We start from the raw sequence: 24,520 nt of genomic DNA on the forward strand, positions 1-24,520 counted from the left end.
CAATCACTTGTACACCAGACTCAGATGCTCCAGGCCTGTTCCCTCGGAGCTGCATGCACCCCCTGCTCAGTGGTGCCAGACTGTTGTGGCTGTGTTGCTGGGAGGGCTGGTCCCTGTCCTAGCTGGCTCTGCATCTGGAGCAACTGATGGAGGTGTGCAAATGGGGTTGAGTTGGTGCCTGGCCTGGCTGGCTGTGAGGACCTGCTGAGGTGCAAGGTTGTACAGGACTCTCAATGGGGGCATGTTTCCTGGCATTAGCAGTCTAGAGTGGCACTTGCCAGTGCTGGGCTCAGCATGGCAGAAAGAACAAAAATGGCTTCTGTCCATGTCTCTCAGTCTCCATGTAGGGCCCCAGGTGCTTCCTGAGTCCCTGGCAGGTACTCCAAAATTAGTAAGTCGGTCTCCTTCACCTGTGATGTGTGCCCTTTTTGATCTGGTATTTATGTACTGGTTTCTGGTTGAGTGAGTACCTGTACATGAGGGCTTTTAAGGATGAGCAGTGGGTGTTATATGTAAGTGATGAACCACTAAATCCTAGTCCTGAAACCATTATTACACTCTATATTAACTACCTTTGATTTAAATAAAATAAAAAAAAACATAAAAAGGAGAGTAGAATTCCTTTTCCTTACAGTTCTATAATTTTCTTGGACCTATTCCATTTTGTTTTTCATAGGTGTTTTGGGGACTCATGTCTCATGCAGGATGTAAGGGCCAGGGTTCCTGATATAGATCTCAAATATTTTGCTTTTCAGAAAAAAGCTTATAACTTTGAGAACTTTCCTGACTATGGAACACTGTGCCAGGAGTATGTGTTTTCTTTGGTGAGACCTCTTGCCTCTTTTACCTGTCTCTGTGCTTTTCCTTTTGGTGAAGGCTCTATTCATCCAGTTTCTAGGTCTTTTTCTGTGGGAATTACTCTGAATATAATTGTAGATTTTTGGTGTCCATTGGAGGATGTGCGCTCAGGATCTTTCTATGCTGCCGTCTTGAACCCTCCCCTCCTCAAAAAAGTTACTACAATTAGTTAATAGTTGTACCTATGGAAACATAAAAAACATCTTGGCTCATACTCCCTGTTACAGGCTACTTCTAGAAAATTACTGAAGGTTTGGATATTGTATGTTAGAAAAGCAAGTTACATCTGTTAGTCTAGGTAAATATGCGTAGGAAGACAGTAGCAGTTAGATTGTTGTGTGTGTCTGTGCCCCTGTTTTTTCACGTCAGGTAGAGCTAGGTGAGTGTTACGACAGACTCTATAATCCAAAGCAGGAGTTTTGATTCTATTTCACAATTTTAAGGATGACAACCTCATGATAGGTGTCAACGATTAGAGCCCTCACTCTTGTGATTTCTCTTTGGTTGGTTATAGAGAGAGCTGGTTGAAAGTCACCAACTTAGCCATGTCCACTTACAATGAGGTTACAGATAGGCCCTCTCTGGAGCAGGAACTGTGACTGCCAGCCATGGACCCTAGATGAATGGTGCCCCTTGCGGTTGTCACTGTGGCAACCCCCATGCACATCTGTAAATGTATGTCAAAGGCAAAGATCTTGTAAACCAGAAATAAAATCCATGGTCAATATGTATTTTGTATTTTTTTTTTTTAAGTCTAAAGGAAGTTCTGAATAGAAGATCAACCAAGATTACATCACAAAAACTTTAAATGTATTTACAGAGTGAATAAGTTACATAGATAAACTTTGAATATGTTTCTGATGTGCAACTGGTTTACATGCACACATCTAACACTTGACAGCATTAAGTTTAAGGAGAAAACTGAAGAATGGCCCTTTACATATATGTTACAAATAAAACATGACATCTCTTAAGTAACAAAGTGACAACTCATAGTTTATCTTTATGATTCTACTTCTGGCTATCCAAATGGATATTAAAATATGCATGCGTGACCGGTGAAAAGACTTGGAATTTGTAATGTGAATTTAACTTTTTTCTACAAAATGGCAAAGTTGGTTAAAATTAACACTCATCCTTTTGTAGTATAAATATGCTCATATAAGCAACCTTCTAGTAAAAAGCAGCCAAGACCTTTACAAAAAGGTCTGTCTGGACCATATTTGGTGCTAGGGTCCTAATCACAGACTCCTGCAAAGAGATCCAGGGCTTTCAGAAACAGTAGCCTAGCAACATAAGAAAGGTACTTCATAGCAGCTCCTTTTAGATACAGTAATTGTATTCAAATTACAGTGTATATTAAATTGTCCATTTACAATTCCCTTTTCACATACACAGGCTGTCAGCTTTTGACCGTCTTACAATTTTCAGTGGCCAGCTTCATTCTGCCTGTCCCTTCCTCAGCCCACCAAAAAAAGAAAAAAAGGAAAAAAAAGAAAAAAGAATGTACAAGTTTTAGAATATAAAACATTTTTTAGTGAAGAAAACATTGCACTTTTGCCAATCTAAAACTGCTTCTAGAAAGGAAGGTATTATTCAGTGTAGTCGGCTTTGGTATGCAATGGAAGTCACTTTCTTCAGTAGTGAGTTGCATCTGCTCAGTGAAATGATAACATCTTTGTGCCACACAGCATGATGGATGGAGTCTGTCCCAGAATGTTCTATGCTACCTTGGTTCTTATTGTATTGCTACACGTTGGAAGTTCTGTCATCCTGTTTAGAAAAAGTCCTACAGGTAACAAGAGGGAGAACAGTCTGACCAAGCCTTCTGAAGGCTGAAAAGACACTGAATGACGTCACCCCAGCATGACAGCACCCCCAGCTTGGAACGCATGGGGGATGGGAGGCTCCTGTCAGAGACTAGTGCCAGAAACACTGGAGTCTGGAAGAAAAGTAGTGAGGACTCGGTAACTCTGGGCCCTGCGAATCATGTCCCGGATCTCCATGTTCAGCTCCATCAGCTTGGTGCAGATTTCGGTCAGGCTCTGATTAGACCCTACCAACGCGTAAGTACCCGTTTGTCCCAGAGTTTGATGACGGAAATAAATATTCAGTAGTGTCTGGACCTCATCGTCAGAACTGCTTCCAAAGATGTCATTGGGCCACAGACTTCTGCAATTAAAAAACAGCACAGATTAGAGGCACTATTGATCACAAAGTTGGGAGGTTATTAGCCTCGGTAATATAAGAATATTACTTAAAAACACTAGCTTTGAGATATAACTCACATACTATACAATTCAACCATCTGAAGCATACAACTCAATGGCCTTTAGTATATTCAGAGTTTTGCAAACATCACCATAACCAACTGTAGAATGTTACTGGTTTCGATGAAAATATCTAAAGCTTCTAACTATCAGAACGGAATTTGATTTGCTATAACATTCTGATTCTGACGAATGTGAAGATAGTATCAAAATGTAAGGGGACAAGGATACATTCAGATAATAGTTCTCAAGGTATACTCCAACATAATCTGAAGTGTTTCAACATTTTTAGGGATGACCAAAAGGCGAAAAATAACACCTAGACTTTAGACACACAAGTTCTAAAATCTGGTATTTCTGGCGTGGTAAAGAGCTGAGAAGGATGTGTACAAAATATCTGGATGTCCCTTCTGTAGTGATTCAGTCCCCCACCATGACAAAGTAACTATTAGGCAAGGATTTCCTTTAACCATTTCTAAAAGCAATAGTAGAGTTACCTGCATTCCCTGATTTGCCGTAAAGCCTTGCCAAGTTCATTGTTCTTCAGGCACTCCAGCATGGACTGGATGGCCGCTTCGGTGGATGTGAAGGTTGGCTCAGACCATGCACCCTCTATATAGAGAGGGTCAGCTGCAATGGCTGCAGTGGCCTCCTTCAGGTTTTTCTTTAAGTCACTCAGTTCCCTGGACATATTTAACAGCTGTTAAAAAAAAAAGTTATTTTTGTATTTAGTTGCAAGCTGGATTTTGCATCCCTTAGAGAAGAAATCTTCATTGTATTAAGGTCTGGTTAAGCACAAGCTTAATATCTTGGTAAGCTAAAACAGGACAAATAAAATTACTACATGGGATGTGTAAGGGGTTGGATGCATTGGATAACTTTATGTATCAACCACTGGGATACTCTCCTTAGATGAGGGGCTAACATTTCCTTTAACATGTTTTCTATTTAAGTAGAAGGACAAACCCGGAGTTAAAATGCGTAAGACAATAGGCTTGGGTGGAGCTGGGTTCAAATGCCAATTCTGCACTGCACTGTGGGACCGTAGTCAAGTACATAGACTTATATGTGCTTCAGTTTTCTCATTTGTAAGACCGAAGACATTACCTGCCTCACAGGTAACTTTAAAGATGAGACGATGTATATAAAATGCTTAGTATTAAGCATTTATGTGCCAAATAAATGTAATCATAAACCTAGATCTTGCTTGAAAAAGAATTTTTTCTCACTATTTGTATGCTATGGGAAAAGATGAAAGATACAATTTAAGGAAGAAAAATCTCAAGGTGAGGTTAGTATTCATGTTACAGAGGTAAGAGATATTTTACCTCAAAACTTCTCCGTTGGTACCAGCGATCATAAAAAGAGAACCTACGTCACTTCTTCGTGCCCCCAAAATATACTATGGAAGTCAGCTGTTTTGTAATTTGATCTCAAGGGCATTTTAATGACTTGATGTGCACTTAAAGGTTCATTTTGTCCTTTGTAATGTAAGTTGATGATGTCTTCTTTGGAAAGTTGATGTATCCAACATTTTCATCTTTCTTCGTTTCCAGCTAGCCCACGGGGCCAGAATTATTTGTCTTCGCACAGATGCCTATTAAATGCAACTACCTACTCCAGTACTAGGCTTAAAATTTACCGAGGTAATTCTTCTAAGTAAGATATCAGAGAAAGAGCTTGGGAAGACGGCAGAGTAGGGCGACCCTGAGCTCCCTTCCTCCAGGGACAGCCTGAGGCTACAACTTCATATAATGCAACACCCTCTGAAAACAACCTTAAGACCAGCAGAACAGCGTTTTCACAGCTAAAGCTATAAAGAAAGGCTACATCGATAGGGTGGGAGGGGCAGAGACATGGTAAAGAACCAAACTCCAGGTGTGGCGATCCACAAGGAGGAAGGGTATCACAGGGGCAGAGCTCCCTGAGGAGTGAGGGGATCAAGCCCCACATCAGGCACGCCTTGTCCTGGGAGTCAAAATGGGGAAGATGAGCCCCCATACCATCCAGCTTTGAAAACCCCTGGGGCTCCAGAAGAGGGGGAGGACTATAGTAAACTGAGGTTCTGCTTTTAAAGGGCCAGCACACTATATCAATCATTCTGAGGCATTTCAGAGGCAGTAGTATTAAAAACATCTGGGCTATATATGAAGCAGATTTATTGACTAACTTTAGGGCATGTGTCAGACAGGCAGGGATTTATAGGAACTTCTTGGAATAAAAGTGTTGGTTTCTTCCTCTCAAGTCTAGCCGGCCTGATGCTGGGGGCATCCAGTTCTGCCAATCTCTACCACCGCTAGCTCTGCCATGGCAGGCAGGCCTCTCAGCCAGAAGGTACCAGGGGCTAACCCCCACTACCAGCAGACCTGTGGCACCTGTAGCCAGGTAACTCAGCCAGCCTAGGTGGGGTCAGCCCTGCTCCCCAACATGCCTGCAGGAATCCTGGCCCAGTAACAAAGGCAGGCACGTACAGCCCACAGAGGCGATGCCCCTGGCGTGCCTGGTTCTCCTGACCAGGGGAATGTACTACGGGGCTCTGGAGGACACCTTTTATATAAGGCCACTAATTTCAAGATCTAATACGAGGAAACAGAGTTAGACAAAATGCGGAAAGAGGGAAATACGTTCCCAATGAAAGGACAATATAAAACCTGAGAAGTCCCAAACAAAACAGATGAGTAATCTACCTGATACAAGTTCAAAGGAATGGCCATAAAGATACTCACTAGACTTGAGTAGATGAACTCAGAATTTCAACAAAGGGAAAATATAAACAACCAGTCAGAATTGGAAAATATAATAACTGAAATGAAAAATACAATAGAGGGAATTAAAAGCAATTAGAGGATGCAGAAGAATGGGTCAGCAATCTGGAAGACAGTAATAGAGAGCATACAAGCTGAACCGCAAAAAGAAAACCAAATTTTAAAAAAATGAGGCTAAGTTAAGGGACCTTTGGACAACATCAGTATTACTAAGATTTGCATTATAGGGGTCAGAAGGAGAAGACAGGGGCAGATAAGTAATAACAGACAACTTCTCTAACCCTGAGAAGGAAATACTCCAGATCCAGGCCCAGAAGTACAGAGCGCCTCGAACACAATGAACCCAAGGAGGTCACATAATATTTAAAATGTCAAAAAATTAAAGAATCCTAAAAGCAGCAATAGGAAAGCAAGTAGTTACACAGGAGGGAAGCCTCATCAGGCTATAAGCTGATTTCTTGGCAGGAATTTTGAATGGATCATGCCACTGCCTTTTGGCCTGCAAAGTGCTAAAAGGAAAAAAGTCTATAACCAAGAATACCCTACCTGGGAGCTTATCATTCAGAATTGAAGGAGAGATGGAGTTTCCCAGATGAACATTAAAGGAGTCTATCCCCACTAAACCAGTCTTATAAGAAATGTAAGGGACTTCTTTAAGCAAAGAAGAGTCCATAACTAGAAGAAATAATGAAAGGAAAAAATTTCACTGGTAAACCTATACTGAAGATGGCAGGTCATTTATTTAGTATAATGGCTAAAAGAAAAAAACTAGTGAAATCCCTTATATCTACAAAAATTAGGTGATACACAAAATAGACATAAAATATACATACGTAAAATGGGGTAGGGAATTAAAGATGTAGCTTTTAGAACATGTTTGAACTTCAACTTAAAACATATTGCTAGACACATAGGATGTTATATATGAACCCCATGGATAACCACAACCAGAAAGCATAACACTGAAGAAAAGAAAGCCATCAAAAGGCAAGGAAAGAGAAGAAGAGAAGAGCTATAAAAATAACCAGAAAACAAGATACTACCTATGAGTACATACCTATCAATAATTGCTTTCAATGTAAATGTTCTAAATGCTCCAATCAAACCCCTAGAATGAATGAATATATAAAAAGAAAACAAGATCCACTTATATGCTGCATACAAGAGACCAACTTCAGACCTAGAGACATACAGACTGAAAGTGAAGGAATGGGAAAAATATTCCATGCAAATGCAAGTGGGAAAAAAAGCTGGGGTGGCAGTATTTATATCAGACAAAATAGACTTTGAAGTAAAGACTAACAAGAGACAAGGACATTACATAAGGATAACCCAACAAGAAGATATAGCAATTGTAAATACCTATGTACCCAAGCCTAAGAGCACCTATATAGATAAAGCAAGTATTAACAGACATAAAGGGAGAAACTGACATTAATACATTAGTAGGGGAATTAAATACTCATTTACATCAAGGGATAGATTATTCAGACAGAAAATCACAGAAGATTTGAGTGCCATAAGACTAGATGGATTTAGGATTTAACAGATCTATACTGAACATTCTGCCCAGGAATAGAATACACGTTCCTTTCAAGTGCACATGGAACACTCTCCAGGACAGATCACATGTTAGGCCAAAAAACAGATCTCAATAAATTTAAGTAGATAGATACCATATCTACATATCTACAAAAGATGCTTGCATCTTTTGTAATCACAATGGTATGAAAGTAGAAATCAATTTAAAAAGTAATGGAAAAAAACACATGGAGCCTAAACAACATGCTATTAAACAATGGATCAATTAAGAAATCAAAGAAAAATATCCCAAGACAAATGAATATGGAAACACAATGGTTCAAAATTGATAGGACTTAGCAATAGAATTTTTTTTTTTATGTTTTATCTTTGAAAGAGAAAGAGAAACAGAGTGCAAGCCAGGGGAGGGGAAGAGAGAGAGGGAGACACAGAATCCAAAGCAGGCTCTAGGCTCTGAGCTGTCAGCACAGAGCCCGACATGGGGCTCGAACACACAGACTGAGATCATGACCTGAGTCAAAGTCAGACACTTAACCGAGTCACCCAGGCCCCCTTGCAATAGTATTTCCAAGAGGAAAATTTACAATGCTTCAAGCCTACCTCAAGAAATAAGAAAAATCTTAATCTAACCTGACATCTAAAGGAACTAGAGAAAGAAGAACAAACAAAGCACTGTTAGAAGAAAGGAAATGACAAAAGATCAGAGTAGAAATAAATGAAATGGAATCTAAAAAAAATGGAAAAATGAAACTAAGAGTGGCTTACTAGAAAAGATAAAGACCGGGGTGCCTGGATGGCTCAGTTGGTTTAAACGTCCGACGCTTGGTTTCGGCTCAGGTCATGATCTTGCAGTTCATGAGTTCAAGCCCCACATCTAGCTATGTGCTAGCAGCAAGGAGCCTCCTTGGGATTTCTCTCCCCTTCTCTCTCTGCCCCTCCCTGGCTTGTGTGCATTCTCTCTCTCTCTCTCAAAATAAACATTAAAAAAATATGTTGAGTAATTCCTAGGAATAATCTTCCAAGACTGAATCAGGAATAGAAAATCTGAACAAATTGCTAGTAATGGAATTGAATAATCCCCAAACTCTCAGCAAACAAAAGTCCAGGACCAGATGGCTTCATGGGTGACTTCTACCAAACATGTAAAAAAATATTTAATACCTATCCTTCTCAAAGTATCCCAAAAGTTGAAGAGAAAGGAAAGCTCTAATGCTATATATGTAAAAATTGTCAACGAAACATTTGCAAACAGAGTTCATCAATATATTAAAAGGAGCATTTGCCATGATCAAGGGGATTTATCTCAGGGATTAGGGATGGTTCAATAGCTACAAAGCAACCAATGTGACAGCTACATTAACAAAATGAAAGATAAAAATTATATGATCTCAATAGATTCAAAAAAAGCATTTGACAAAATTCAGCATCCATTCATAAAAAACCTCTTAAAGTGGGTATAGAGGGAACATACATCAATGTACTAGAGGTCATATATAACATACCTGTAGCTAATATCATACTCAACACGGAAAAGCTGAAAGCTTTTCCTCTAAGATCAGGAACAAGCCAAGGATGCCCACTCTTGCCATTTTTATTCAATATGGTACTGGAAGTACTAGCTACAGCAATCAGACATGAAAAAGAAAGAAAAGGCATCCAGATTGGTAAGGAGTACATTAAACTGTCACTATTTGCAGATGTCGGGATACTATATATAGAAAACTCTAAACTCCACCAAAAAACGATTAGAATCAATGAATTCAGTAAAGTTGCAGGATACAAAATTAATATACAGAAATCTGTTACATTTCTGTACACTAATAGCCAACTATCAGAGAAATTAAGAAAAACAATCCTATTTACAATTCCATGAAAAAGAATAGAATGCACAGAAATAAATTCAAGGAGGTCAAAGATCTGCACTCTGATAACCATGAGACGTTGATGAACGAAGCTGAAGATGACACAAATGGAAGGATATAGCATGCTCACATATTGGAAGATTATTTTATTTTATTTTATTTTTTTTTAAATTTTTTTTTCAACGTTTTTTATTTATTTTTGGGACAGAGAGAGAGACAGAGCATGAACGGGGGAGGGGCAGAGAGAGAGGGAGACACCGAGTCGGAAACAGGCTCCAGGCTCCGAGCCATCAGCCCAGAGCCTGACGCGGGGCTCGAACTCACGGACCGCGAGATCGTGACCTGGCTGAAGTCGGACGCTTAACCGACTGCGCCACCCAGGCGCCCGGAAGATTATTTTAAAAAGGTCAATACTACCCAAAGCAGTCTACAGCTTTCGTGCAATTCCTGTGAAAATACCAATGGCATTTTTCATAGAACTAGAACAAATCCCAAAATTTATATGGAATCACAGAACCCCAAAAGCCAAAGCAATTGTGAGACAGAACAGCAAAGCTGGAGGTATCCCAATCCCAGACTTCAAACTACATTACGAAGCTATAGTAATCAAAGACAGCATGGTAGTGGAACAAAAAGACACACAGATGCTTGGAAAATAGAAGAGGGCCTAGATATAAGTCCATAGTTACACAATTAATGGACAAGGCACAAATACATGATGGAGGAGAAAAAAATCTTTTCATGAAATGGTGTTGGGAAAATGAGACCACTTTTTAATACCGTGTCCAAAAATAAAATGGATTAAAGATGGGCAGTATACTCTTGGGCACTGGTCTTATCAATATTTTCTTGGATACATCTCTTCAGGCAAGAGCAGCAAGCGCAAATAGAAACAAGTAGGATTACATGCAACTAAAAACTTTTTGTGCAGTAAAGGAATCCATCAATAAAATGAAAAAGCAACCTATTAAATGGGAGAAAGTATTTGCAAATGATGTATCTGATAAAGGATTAATCTCCAAAATACATTACCACTCACACAGCCTGATGAAAAAATGGGCAGAGGACTTGAATAGGCACTTTTTCCAAAGACCTACAAATGGCCAACAGTCCAATGAAAAGATGTTCAACATCACTAATCATCAGGGAAATGCAAATTGAAACCGAAATGAGGTACCCCTTCACACCAGTCAGAATGGCTAATATCCGAAAGATGAGAAATAACAAGCGTTGGGGAGACTGGGGAAAGGAAGCCCTTGTGCACGGTTGGTGGGGATGTAAATTGGGGCAGCCACTGTGGAAAAACAGTATGGAAGTTCCTCAAAAAATTAAAAATAAAACTACCGTATGATCCACTTATTCCACTACTGGGTATCTAACCCAAAGAAAACAAAAACACTAATTAGAGGAGATAAATGTACCCCTTTGTTTATGGCAGGGTTATTTACAATAGCCAAGATAATGGAAGCACCCCAAGTGTCCGTTGATAGATGAATATGTAAAGAAGACGTGGTACAAAGATACACACACACACACACACACACACACACAATGGATAATTACACAGTCATAAAGACAATGAGATCTTGCCTTTGACAACATGGATGCATCTAGAGGGTATTATGCTAAGTAAGTCAGATGGGAAGAGATAAAAACTATATGATTTCACTTACATGTGGCATCTAAAAAACAAAAAAAAAAGCAGAAACAGATTCAAATATAGAGAACAAACTTGTGGTTGCCAGAGGGGAGAGGGGTTGGGGACTGGGTGAAAGATGTGAAAGGGATTAAGAGGTACAAAGTTCCAGTTGTAAAATAAGTCACAGGGATGAAAAGTACAGCATAGAGTAAATAATATTATAATAACTTTGGTAACTACACTTACTGGGGTGGCATTCCCTAATGTATATAAATGTGGAATCAGGATGTTGTATGTGTAAAACTAATATAATATTGTTTGTCAAGTATACTTTAATTAAAAAAAGATATTAGAGAATTTTATGTGTATAATTTTTAAGTTTGCAAGTCAGTATCTTAATTATTTTAAATCTAGGGATGTCTTATATACTGTGTGTATGTATGTAGCATTTAAAACTTACCTAGATTTAAAATAACTGAGGAGAAATCACTTTACATTTACTAGATTTAAATAATTATGCAAAACGTATATACACATGGTATGAATACTTAATTTTTTAATCTAAAGTGAAACTTAAATTGCTTTGTAAATATAGAAAATGGCATGAGTCACATTTGCATGTGCATTAGTTTTTGAGCATAGATGGACTCTAAGGATCCTGTTAGTATTTGCTAGAATAGTAATAAGAGCAAACTTTATCTTGACAACATGTCCTATAATTTGTATCAACTGTGTTCTCTTTTATCTAATAATCTGCAACGCTGTGGAGGGAACCTGTTTGTTTCCTACCCCTCCCTTGAAATTGGCCTTTGGAAGTATCCTTAAGAACTACCCATTTTCCTTTCATCACTGGCATTTGTGTTTCTCCTCCTCTCCCCTCCTCCGATGTGCGGTTTCCTGGGCTCCCTCCTCCCCTCACCACTCTTGGCAGGATGGTTTCATAAACTCCTGGCTGTTCACTGGTGCCCAGCACGTCTGTACCTTTAGTCCACCACATCTCTCCTCCGACCTCAGCTCCTCCCATTTAACTGCCTGCGAGATGTGGTTAAGCCTGGGCATGGTCTACTGGGGGAGAAGTCGTCTTTGACCCATATGTATGGATGCACTGTGGACTCAGTCCTCTTTATCCCTGTCTCAGAGGTGGCAGGTACAAAAAGCTAAATCTCAAGAAGAGAAACCACAATACCGGGAACGGTTTTAAGTATCGATGTCCAGAACACCAGGGCCAGGACGAGGGTGGGCCAAGTGAGGCCTTTCGGCACAGCATCGGGGAGGCCCTCGCTCTCAGGGCTGTCCTTCAATTTTGAGCCGAGGCTTGTCGCTTGCCTCACCCCAGTCCTGGTGCTGCTAGATCAATTATGTGGGAATCAAATCGCTCGGACAGTTATAAGGGGGATGGGAGGAGAGAAGAAAAGGAAAGGAATGATTTGCATGGTAGGACTCAGGGTCGGGAGGTGTGTGGCTCACCTCTGGCATGGAGCTGACTTCGTGCACCTGGCCGATGAGCTTACAGTAGGACTGAAAGAGCAGCAGCAGCTGGAAGTGCAGCTTATATAACCTCTGACACAGTTCCAATTGCTAGAGAGAGAGTTTGCATGGGAAGAAGTCGTTATTAAAGATCACTCTTGTATAGCAAGTGAAGTCTCAGGGTAGAAAAACATGTTTTTCTCTCTAAATCAAGGAAACATAACTAGCTGTTCTTATTCCAGATGAAACAGAACAATAGAATCCAGTCAATAAATATCAGTGAGAAAAATCACAATATGATATAGAATCGTTCCTGGAAGTTGACTAACTAGAGAGGAGTAGTAGCTATAAAGGGACTCCGTGAATCGCCACATTCCCATATATTTGCCAGTTATGCATCTACAAATTATGACCACGGTCATCTTCATTGTGGTTGTCTTAATTTTTATAAGCTAAAATTGTTTGAAGAATTTTTTTATTCAAGGGAAATTTAATTTTTCAATTGAAGACATTTTTCAATTTTTATTGAAAAGCAAAACATTAAGTCATTCTAGGTGTTAAATTTATAAATCCAGCAGTTTGGGAGGTTACTCCATGAGACAATTGTGGCGGCCTTTTTGGGTGCAGACGCTCATCTTAAAGCCTGTGTAAACACAGTGGGCAGTCACATGTTCCTCTAAGGTGCTGTATCTGTTTTATTGACAGTGCTTCTACTCGGTGCTCAATAAATGTTTGTTGAATTACAGAGATAGAAAGGGGCTACAAGTGCTTCCAAAAAGGAGAAATTAAGTACACATTCAAAACTCTCCGTGGAAAGAACATCAAAAACTAGTCCTCTAAAATGGCCCTTGAGCCCTATAGATACCTCTGGAATTTAAAATGTTTTCATTATATGGCTTATGTATACCATGAGGGAAAAGTACATCTTGAGTAATTCCAACACCAACGATCATACTACTCTTTGAGCCGTATCTGCTTGCAATGGCCTCTACACTTCGCCTGTTTTATTTGAAGAATGAGTTAGCTCCTAGGTGGTGGATGTGGATTCTGTGAAAGGAAAAGTGCAGCCTTCATGAGATAGAATTTCATGGCTCAGCAGGCACCAGTGAAAGTGGGTTAAATATGTGGCTTCAACTAAACATGTCACTGTTCAGTTTTCACATGTGGTTAAGTAAGGATAAATGGGCCCTTTCTTTTGCTAATACTCATAAAGAACTCAGAATGGAGAGCTTCTGAGGTCATTTAAAATTGTTCCCCCAAATGAGTTGAGGGAGAGAAATTATAAGAATTTAAATTTAGGCTTTAAGAAGATATCCTATAGTGTTGTTAACAGACTTTTGATCCTAATTGTTAAAAGTTACCAAAATCACGCTAAGGCTATAGTGAATGAAGTTTTCTTTCTCTTGTCCTTTCCCTGGTCCCTGGGGGAAAAGAACCATTCTAGATTTAGGTTTAGACTTATTTGATCTCTCGGTGCTGATAGTGAACATAAGTTTAAAGAAGTAGCTACACTCACACATTTAACCCAAATTAGATCTTTGGTGGTTTCAGTAAAGCATTTTGCTTTTTGATCACTTAAACCTTTCTGTATGGAAGTTTGTTAAAATCTGATATAAAAGATAACTGCCAGAGTCTTGCAGATAAATAAAGTATTGTTTAAATCATCACCTTCACAATTTAGGGTGAAACCTAGCTATGGAAACTCTGTCCTCTGTAAGTGTAAGATAATGCTGGTTATTACTCAAAATATCCCACTGATAGTATGAGAATTCATAGCAACTTAAGTTTCTACTTTGGGACAAAAGCAGCCCAGAATGCTACTCATTCACTGCACGTCTTAGTCTACCAAATAAAATAAAATGAAACGCAGAGGGGAAAACATGCTAAGAGATACAACAGTAACAGTAAAAATAAGATTTGTTATGGGTCCATGCCTAAAATGGACAAAGAGTATGAAAGAAAGTTAACTTACTGCAAGAGATTCCATTTGCTACACAGCAAGCATGGCACAGGAAACAAAGGAAAGGAAAGAAAGTACAGGGTCAGTGTAATGCATGCAACGGAAAGCATGGCCCTCTTCCAAGAGCAGAACCGTCAGCATAAGTATTAGCATCGCTTGCCCAAACTTGATAAACGGTTGCACATCTTGTACCCATTCAACATGCACAGCGGTCCAGTTAAAAAGAAGCTTGAATGGGAAACATGTCACTGAAAAATATAATTTGTAATCGTTTAGATCCTCTGATTAGTTGGTTTAGGTTTTGTCAGTCTTGGACACTAGAAGTGCAAACTTTTATTGCTTGAAGGTTTTAGTGTTTAAATAATATGCGAACATAGTAAAACTGTGAGGAGACCAACTGAGTAACTCGAAAGAACTGTAGCCCAAACAAATTATGCTATTGCTAACTATTGGTTAAGGCAGAGTCTTTAATCTGTTTGGTTTCTTATCTGCTCAACTATGACTATCCAGTTAACATAGAATATAATTAACCATCTAAGTGGCATTTTCTTTAGATTCAGCTCACCTTCCTCATTAAGAATATTTTATAGGACTGCTAGATGTAGTCATTTCAAAGGAATAAATCTAGTCTGTATAATCTCAAACAAGAGTGAGATATGACAAATAATTTTCTTGTATTTCATTTCTTATAATTTTATCAATTTTTAAAAGTAATCTAGAACTGATGGGTAGTTTAGCATATAAATTTGTAACAGGGCCATGTTCCATTATGGCTTCCATTTTTTGGTGTCATCATATCATAACCATAGACGTGGCTTTAAGGAAAGTGTGAGTGTGTGCAAAGATAACCAGAATCTGACAGAATACTAAAAAAAATGTCCATTCCTAATTACGGATCAACATATCTGGTTCTGGATTTTCAGAATATTTAAAGACATATCTAACTCAGTTTCTAATCCTTGATAGGAAAAACCACTTATTTTAAAGCTCTTTCTAAAAAAAAAAAAATCTCTGGGTTGTTACCAGTTTAATGTATTATATTCAATATAAGGTACCATATATACAAAAGATAAAACTATCAAATTATTAGTATCTTCAAACATAAAGCCTCACCATTACCAACCACCTCCAACTCCACCCTCTGCTCTCTGAGGGTCTTTTCTTGCCTCACCTGTTACTCATATTGTGTAAGTTACATACACTGATGACTATTGTGTTTATTGAGTAGTTTTTTGGACCTTGGCCATGAATATCTTTTAAAGCTTTGAAAGATAAATATGTTGAAGCCTGTGATAGAGATTACACAGCCTGAGGTATTTACTGTTTTCAAGAAAACTTCATGCCTAGATGTTTTTATAACCAAACCTTAAGTACTGAAAAATGTGCTATCTTTTCACTGTTTTCCAAAACAAGGTTGTAATCCAAGAAAGTCATCAAATCAGTTAAAGCAGAATGTCCTCTGTTCAATAAAGGCAAATGAGCCTTTTTGACTTCAGCTTGGTGCTGAGGAATTTCATTGTCAATCAGTTCCTCCCACTCAGCTCTCAGGGCACAAAACTGTATTTCTTGGGGGATGGCCAACTTGACACACAGCAGTTCTCGGGGTCTGTCTTAAAGTCTCCTTTTTAGGTAGGCTGGTACAAGCTGCCTTGATATTTATTATCTCAGAATCCTTTCCTAGGCCACAGGCTGGGGCCTCGTTTGCATTTAGAGCTCTCAAAAAGATAGTGAAAAATGCCTTTCTGGGGGGTGATTTTATGGAAAATGTTAAAACCTTTTATCTCTCCTGTGCTAATATTTTCCTGTATTCAGGTTTTAAAAATAATCCCCTCCTAAGTCTTTATGAACGTATTTATGTTTGGGTGACTTAAGATTCCTTTTGAAACTGTTATGGGAACGTCACCATTTTATTTGGTCAGAAGGATTTTCTTCAAGCTCCACTCCTGCACTCCTAATATCACTTGATTTATAAATTGGAGTTAGAGGTAGGTTTTCTCAAAATGAGGAAAAAAAGGTCAAGAAACCAGGATGTTCAGAACTGATCACAGGCAGTGTAGCTTAAAAGCCCAGAATAATCTGGTTTGTTGTTCATTAACAGTAGCATAGTCATTCTTGTTTCTCTGTACTCTGCTCTGAAATGAGTTCTATGCTTATAATGTAGCCCGGCAGGTAAAAACCTGAGAAATTTTCACCATGACAAAAGATGAGGCACAGTGTAATGTAATAGCTATTATTTTCATCATATTTAATCTCTGAAAGCCACTGGTTTAAATTAAATGGGATAAAATTTAGACCATCTAGCCTCATGTGGCAGCTTTCTTAACTCAGATGCATCTAATCTCCTAAGTAGGTATAAACAATATGTATTCGTCTATTGCTCATATCACTCGCGTCTGGCACACTGGTGTATTATGTTTGTTGAGCAGCTTTTTGGACCTTGGCCATAAATTCCTTTTAAAGCTTTGAAAGACCAGTACCTTTAAGCCTATGATACAGATTACACAGCCTGAGGTATTTACTATTAAAACAAATATTTTTTAAGTTTTGTTTGTTTGTTTATTTATTTATTTATTTAGAGTGCACATAAGTGGGGTAGGGGCATAGAGAGAGGGAGAAAGAGAATCTCAAGCAGGCTCCACGCTGTCAGCACAGAGCCCAAAGCAGGGCCCGATCTCACAAACCGTGAGATCATGATCTGAGCCTAAATCAAGAGTCGGACGTCTAACTGGCTGAGCCCCCCAGGCACCCCTGGTATTTACTATTTTTAAGAAAAATTTAACTTCAGCAGACATTTCCTTTCAGTCAACACAGGAAGAAGGATTCCTTACAGAAGAGTAACTGACTCTACCTGAAGGATGATGTTTAATAAATTAGCTGCAGAAACTGTCACCTGTCTTGTTCGATTTGTACAAGAACAGAGGTTTCAGGCTTCTCATTCATAGATTATACAGGGACAAGTAGTATATAAATGAGAGAGATACTGCCCATAAAGATCCTAGTAATTGGAATGATGGTTTGAATATAAGATGAAATGTAATAGGGCTAAATGTAAATCATTGTCCTAGAGTCCAAAGAGTCAAATGTTCAAGCAGTGCTGAGAAATGCCTGTTGAATTGGGAGTGTGCCAACTAAAATCACCTATAACAAGTGAAATGGAAACCTCTCCAGCTTTGTAGTACCTGGGACGTGAGCCGTATTCGTAAATTGTATGGCTAAGACCCACGCTGCTGCCTGGAGCCCCTGGAGCTGAGGGTCTCCTCCTTGGCCCACGCTTCTGTTAATTTCAACTACCTAGTGGTAGCCATGCCTGATGACTTCCACGGGAAATGGAGAAGTCAGTGGAAACCAAAATTCTTAATCAGAAGTGCTGTTTTGGGTCATGAAGAGATGTGTCCCTCCTTTTGCTCAGGCTGAGAAAACACTGGTAAAGCAGTGTCTGCAGATGAGTGAAACTGCTCTCATGAGACACACGGAGATCATACTCCTTGTCTTATGTTCTACTCAGTGAGTACTGTGCGTTATTCGCGGAGAATGGCTATTATAATCTCCCAGAAGCCTAAATCATTTATTAATCATGCCTGTCTTTTAAAATAAGCCTTCCCTCAAAAATACTTCCCCAACATTACAAATGCTGTTGTTTTTTTTTTTTTTTTTAAGAAACTGTTTTGTTTCGTACATGCACTGAGAGCATGTACAGTACCTCTAATATATGCCCAAGCGAGCAGGTTCAGCAGACGGACACTTGAATCTTATGTACGTAAAAATGCTTCTCACACAGGCAAAGAGTAACACTCTCAAACGGGGGCTAATGGGTACCGCATTTTTCCTGAAACACACAGCCCTATTTATCTAGCTCTCAGTTCCCTACTTGGGGGCCTGACGTACAGAGACACATTTCTCTTACAAGAAAAACAGCAGTGCAAGCATCATGATGGTTGGCACCTGGCTCTTGCCTTCAGTGTTAGGAAGTCAGTGTGCAGTGGGAATGTGGAGGACGGCAGACCAGAGAGGCAGCTGGTTTCTGCCCAAGCTCACCGCCGCCATGAAAGAAGGCAGGCCTAGTGTTGCTGGTTCTTCCTTTTTAGAGATGGCATTCTGTTGTAAGTGTATGTGTATGTGTGAACAATTTTAATTTTTTAATGTCAGGCCAGTTCAGAAAATATCGTACAAGCTTACTACGTCTGTGAATTGGGTGACAGTGCACAGGCCGCCAGTGTAAACTTTCTGCATTATTTTGAGTCTGGAACTTCATGTTAGGAATAAAAGAGAAACTGGAAAGTAACTATTAAATATCCAGCAAGGAGCTGTATCCTCTTCTATAAACCATTCCACAGCGATGTCTCACTTCTGTCGCCTGTTAGGAATGAGCAGAAATCAGCTTGTGCAAAGACCAGACCAGACTTGGGTAGGGCTTGGGGGTGGGAAGACTTTATATGCCTGTGTGTATACTGTCTCCGTCTCTAGCAGACCGACATCTCTGAGAGCTCAACTCAGAGCTTTAAGTTCAGTAAGGCAAGTACTAATCCTTCCATCAAGTACAGACTTTACTGAAACAGAAACACTCATGTAATAATCACTGGCATGTTTGTTCCACTATTTACATTCAGACACAGATTCTGTGAATCACAAGGTCACTTCCCATCCCCATTCCACTTGTTTCCATGCAAATGGTGCTCGGAATAACTGGCAACATCAAACTGTTCCAGAAGACAGGGAATCTGACTGAACAGGAGAGTTGGAGAGAATCACTTGAGGTTAGGTAAAGCTGTGTTCTGAGGTCAAACATTTGTTGGGTTTTGCTTGGGGACGGAAGCCAAATGGTAGCTGTACTTAGCAACTCTGGACATAAGATCATTATTTCAAGGGGGTGACCCCATCATCTGTCCTCAAGGCCCACCTTTAGTAGCATGTAAAGACTTTTCCCCAATTTGCCCTCATAGCCCATTTTCAGCCCTGCATGAGTGTTATCTGCAATAGGAACACAGTCCTCATTTTTACACTCCCCACGGTGCCTAGCCATACCTCACTTCCAGCAGTGGTTCAGGTAAGGTGGGTGGGACTAGAGAATATGTGGTTTAAGCTGCATTTCCAGTGGCCAAACTATATCCAGGGTCTACTAACAAAACAGAGAATTTAACAAAGCATCCTGAGGATTTAAATAAATCACCCGGCCTTGACTGACTCAGAGAGCACCCTCTCTGGTAGATGGTTTACAATTGGTCTTCCAGAACAGCTTTGTCCTCAGAATTGTCACATACAAAGGACCAAAAGCATCTTCTTCAGGACATTTGTTCATCGTTTGAATTCTCTGGTCATGAGCGTGTCCACATGTTATACAGGGCAATTCTAATGCACTGAGCTAATACCAGCAATGGGAAGAGAGCCAAGCTGGTTTTGCAAAAATGCTGGAAACATCAGACTCAGAATTTGGCCTTCTGTTGACCTTTTCCTATAAGCCCACTCACATCCCTTCTGGTATTTCATACAGGTACCTAAAACCACACATTTAGACAGATGCTGGAAATTGTCCTTTAGACTTTTCTGTGTGTATGTTTTTACCTTTAAACTAATCTGGCCTATAGAGGTAGCCTCTCAACTTCAACTTTCTTACCTGCAAAATTGGAAAAACCCTTCAGAGACTGTTGGAATAGATCAAATTAGATTATAGATGTACAGTGCATGAAAACTATTAGTTTCTTTCCATCCTTGTATTCTCAAGCCTTATTATAATACTGACAGAGTTGCCACAAATAAATACAGGAATGAATAAATGAAGTCTAAAAACAAGAAAAGGGAAGGGAGGAAACAAGGACTACAATACAGAAGCACAGAAAGAGTTGGATGAAGAGGAAATGAAAAAGAATAAATGGGCAAGAAGGAAGAAGACTATGCAAAAACAACAGAAATCTCCCTTTGAGGGATGTGAGAAAAAATGGGGTGTGGGGAAGGAGCAACTGAACAAAATAACAGAAATAAACTACAAGTTCAACAGAAACACACGTTTGAAAACTGGAATGTTTGGGAAATAGGATAATTTAACCAGAAGTCCTATGTTTTTAGACTTAACCAGGAAGCCGTAAACAAATGAACAAATATTTTTTTTAACCCTTGTTTGTAAAAAATCTGCAGTGTATTAATACATTTTCCTGATTGAGATTTGATTATAGAGAAAGTAACAGAATTACATGAGTGAGGGTAAATGTTTAGATAACTGTGTTTATATTCTATACAAACTACATCTTGAACTGGACTAGGTTTTTGCTAACCATAAGTCATAACCTGGTAATGGTAACTTATCTCTGGACTGGATTAATTAATGTTTATTTGAGAGAGAAAGAGAAAGCACGAGTGTGGGAGGGCCAGAGAGAGAGGGAGAGAGAGAATCCCAAGCAGGCTCCATGCTGTGAGTGTAGAGCCCCATGTAGGGCTTTGTCTCACGAACCGTGAGATCATAACCTGAGCTGAAATCAAGAATCGGACACTTAACTGACTGAGCCACCCGGGTGCCCCAGGGCTGAATTTATTTTAACAGCAGAGTATAGTGGAGGGAGGATTGGCCTGGAATCAGAAGGCATGGGTGCCACTGGATGGCTAAAAAATCTGTAACATAGGCAATATATATCATATAATGTATTTTAACATATAGCTTCTTCTGGGGTATGCTCATGACACAGGTTATTTGGTGAAAATCCGAGTTACAGTCCTTCGAGGCAGCGTATCACAGCTGCATATAAAGTCACTGATGGAAAAGGCTAGAGTTTGTTGTATTTTGAACTGCACATTCAACTCTGCATTGCTCAGGGTAGACATCTCACATGATGTCATCAAACCCATATTTTAAAAATGTAATATAGATAAACCATTTGTTGTATACATTTGCCCATTTCCAGACATTGTGGCCAGGCCATGTTTTTGCCCATTGCTTATTAACAGTGAAGCCTTGGACAAGTCCGGCTTGGTTTCCTCATCTATAGAATGGGGCTGGTACCACCTGCCCCGCCTGCCATGCCCAGGAAGATCAATGACTTCAAGGATACAAAGGTTTTCTGGAAGACACAATGTGAAATATAAATGTGTCCTCGAGGAGGGCAGCGATGTGGAAATGCAACCCACCCTTCAGAACCCTTTCTAGATATTTCTCAGTCTTGTAGTTTGCTTGTTCAATCTCTCACCTTTTCACTAATACTTAGCAAGGGGCTTGCCTAAGAACTCCCCATGACAGAACCACAAACTTGTTGAACAACTACCAAACTGAAATTGATCCACTGATACTCTGTGGAAAACTTTTACTCCTCAATTTTTTTTTTTGTTTGTTTTTACACTTCAGTATAGCACTGTTTGTAACACAGGAAGATGATTTCTCATCCTCTGAAGGGTGCACAATCCAAAATGCTTCTCCAGTAGTGATGATGTCATTCTAGGGTAGCACCTCTGCCTGACTGGAAGGTAGCCTCCTCACTTGACTTCCCTAATCCACTCTTGAGCACTTCAGTCTGTTTCCACAGTAGAGTGTGAGAGCCTGAATCTACTCATAACCACATTTCAATTGCCTGCCATTGCTGTTAAGATAAACACCCAAGCCCTGCACAGTCTGGCTTCTGCCAGCTTCTCCAGACTCTTCTCAAACTTTTCTCCAAGTCGCTTTCTGCACTTGTAGCCAGACTCTCTTCAGTTCTTGCAAAGGGCCAGGTCCCTTCCTGCCTCAGGGCCTTTGCACAGCTTCTCTACACATTCCCCTTTACTTGACTATCTCTAGCTCATATTTGAGATCTTCACTTAGATGACACTTTCATAGAGAAGTCTTCTCAGAACTACCCTCCCCACTTGATCAGATTCCTTTCCATAGCTTACAGTTCTTTCCTTAATAGCAGTTACTGCCATTTGCACCTAGATGAGTTTTTGATTCATGTCTGTCTCCCTGACAAGATCGGAGGCTCCACAAGGGCACAGGCTTGTCTGTTGTTCATTATTGTATCCACCATATGGACCCCATAGGAGGCACTTAGTACATAACTGCAGAATGAATGATTTTAATCCATTCATAATCTTCCGCCCCATTTCTTTGACAATACAGCATACATTTACAAGCCAGCTGGTCTGAGGTGTGTTACTTAAAGCAACTCTAAATGAGAAAAAACCATCTGTTTTAGAGTGATGGCTGAAAGGTCAACAAAGACTTCCTTCCCTGAAGAAACTGAGCAATTCAGTGAAGAACGAATGAAATTTTGTTTTATATTCTAAATGAAGAACAGATTTATTAGGAAATGATTAGTATAGTTAAATGATGTCCAGCAAAAAGATCACTTTTATACCTCTGCTTTTCCAAAAAGAAGACTCCCCCCACAAATCTCATCAACACACAGTCATGCTTGGCTTGAACATCATTGTGTCTTACGCTACTGGCTTCTTGTGAATGTATGGGATGACCCCATTGTGCATCTTCCTTTCTTGTGCTCTATGCTTCTTGGGTGGGTCAAGATCAATGCAGGGTGTCAGAGCATGGAAAAGATAAATTCTAACAGGTTTTTATTACCTTTTCTTCCGAGTCCCCTGGTTGACAGGTAATTACTCCATCTCTTGATCCTCCTGCAAATGTTGCCTTACAATTTGCGAGCCACTGTTGTTAGAAAGAGATGCAGACAGAGATAAAATCAGTGATGCCCTGAAAACATTTTTGTCATCACTCCCGACAGGGAGAATCGACTAAGCTTCTAATCATGGTAAAATAAAATTTTGCTGCAATAACTTTTTGAAAGTATTTTTTTCTGGTTGAAGATGAACTATTTGAGATTAAAATATCTGTTCATATGGGTTCAGTGAGCTCACTTAAAAATATAATTTGAACATTGTGGTACATCGTTCCTGGAGAATGGTTTCATCGGACCACTCCTAGTTTGTGTATCATTTTGAAAAAATCATATACAGTTAGAAACCTTTCATACGATTGAGATTTGGAGATAAAAACCAATACTTCCTCACAGGACGGGTGGTACTGGACCATGAAACCCGACTCATGACCCACCTACCTCTCTGTTACGTTGGGTGGCTTCTCTGGGGGCAGGTCTGCTTCAATGTAAGAAAGGCTATTATAATAATAGCTCAGCTATTTAGAGATGCTACCAGCCTTAAGTACCTGGGATGGTAACCAATACAGATGTGAGAAGGAACCTCTGGACACAAAACAATAAGGACTGAAGAACTGAAACTTGCATCTGACATCAAAAGATTGGTTTGTTCACCAAGAAGGATGGAAGGATTACTTTTATTAACTGATGATGGAGAAAATGGGAAACAATGACCATTAAGGAGCCACAGGAGTAAAAGACAATGGGAATTGTTATTGCAGAGCGTTAGAACTCTTGCCCTTGGACAGATCATGAAAAGATTAATAACAAGAGCAACAAACATAAAACAAGTAACTTTGTGATGAATATCTTCTATGTATGAGGCACTGTGCTAGGCAGTTTACATACGTTATTTCTATTTAAAAGGCCATAAACATTGTGTTGTGTTTGAGGGCATGGACTTTGGAATCCCATAGACCTGGATTTCAAAACTGATTTTCTACCTCTGAGCTACTGAGGATAATCATAGCAACTCCCAGGGTAGTTATGAGTATTACATGATTTAATTTAAGAAATTTAACTCTTTTCAGGTAGTTGGACACGTAGAAGGGACTCAGGAGATGATAGGTGGTACAACTATTACGATTGTTATACCCTTACAACAATTCTGCAAATTAATTGTTATCACTGTCTTACAGATAATGAATCTGAGATGAGGAGGTAAGTAATTTATCCCAGGTCACTAACCCTTAAGTAGCTGATCTGTGATTTGGACCCACGTCCATCTGATTTCAAAATCCATGCCTTTCCTGTTGTGCCTGGCATATTATAAGAAGCGTCCCACAGTCATTACACACAATTGCTTGTCAGAAATCAGGGGTTCCGCATGTCTGATGGAGATTTCTGGATCACTTCTGTTCCTAACATTTTACGGTCTAGATCAGTGAAGGAAAGAGTAAAGAGCTGGAGTCGAGGCCAAGAGAAGCAATGGAGTCAGGGAGAGACAGCTACCAAGAGCAGTTAAGAGGAGGGGAGAGCAGAGATCTACCCCAATGAGTTTCAGGAGAGGCAAACACTGGGAGGAAGTCATTA

The 24,520-nt window shown here is 39.6% G+C and overlaps 1 protein-coding gene across 2 annotated transcripts in view; it reads right to left on the reverse strand.

Annotated features, from left to right (window-relative positions):
• Positions 1–1,646: 1,646 nt before the first annotated feature.
• The window catches only part of FRY (FRY microtubule binding protein), a 344,560-nt gene continuing 321,686 nt past the window's right edge, over positions 1,647–24,520 (reverse strand). Inside the window, exons 58-62 of one of the 2 annotated variants that reach the window (XM_058688112.1) lie at positions 22,897–22,980; positions 14,376–14,393; positions 12,404–12,514; positions 3,626–3,828; positions 1,647–3,030 (exon numbers count right to left, since the gene is read on the reverse strand). In XM_058688112.1, coding sequence (XP_058544095.1) covers positions 2,772–3,030; positions 3,626–3,828; positions 12,404–12,514; positions 14,376–14,393; positions 22,897–22,980 — 675 coding nt within the window. In that variant the 3' untranslated portion in view covers positions 1,647–2,771. The remainder of the gene's footprint in view (positions 3,031–3,625; positions 3,829–12,403; positions 12,515–14,375; positions 14,394–22,896; positions 22,981–24,520) is intronic. The other variant, XM_058688123.1, reaches the window with a different exon arrangement.

This window comes from Neofelis nebulosa, chromosome 1, assembly GCF_028018385.1.
Source record: "Neofelis nebulosa isolate mNeoNeb1 chromosome 1, mNeoNeb1.pri, whole genome shotgun sequence".
Taxonomy (NCBI): Eukaryota; Metazoa; Chordata; class Mammalia; order Carnivora; family Felidae; genus Neofelis; species Neofelis nebulosa.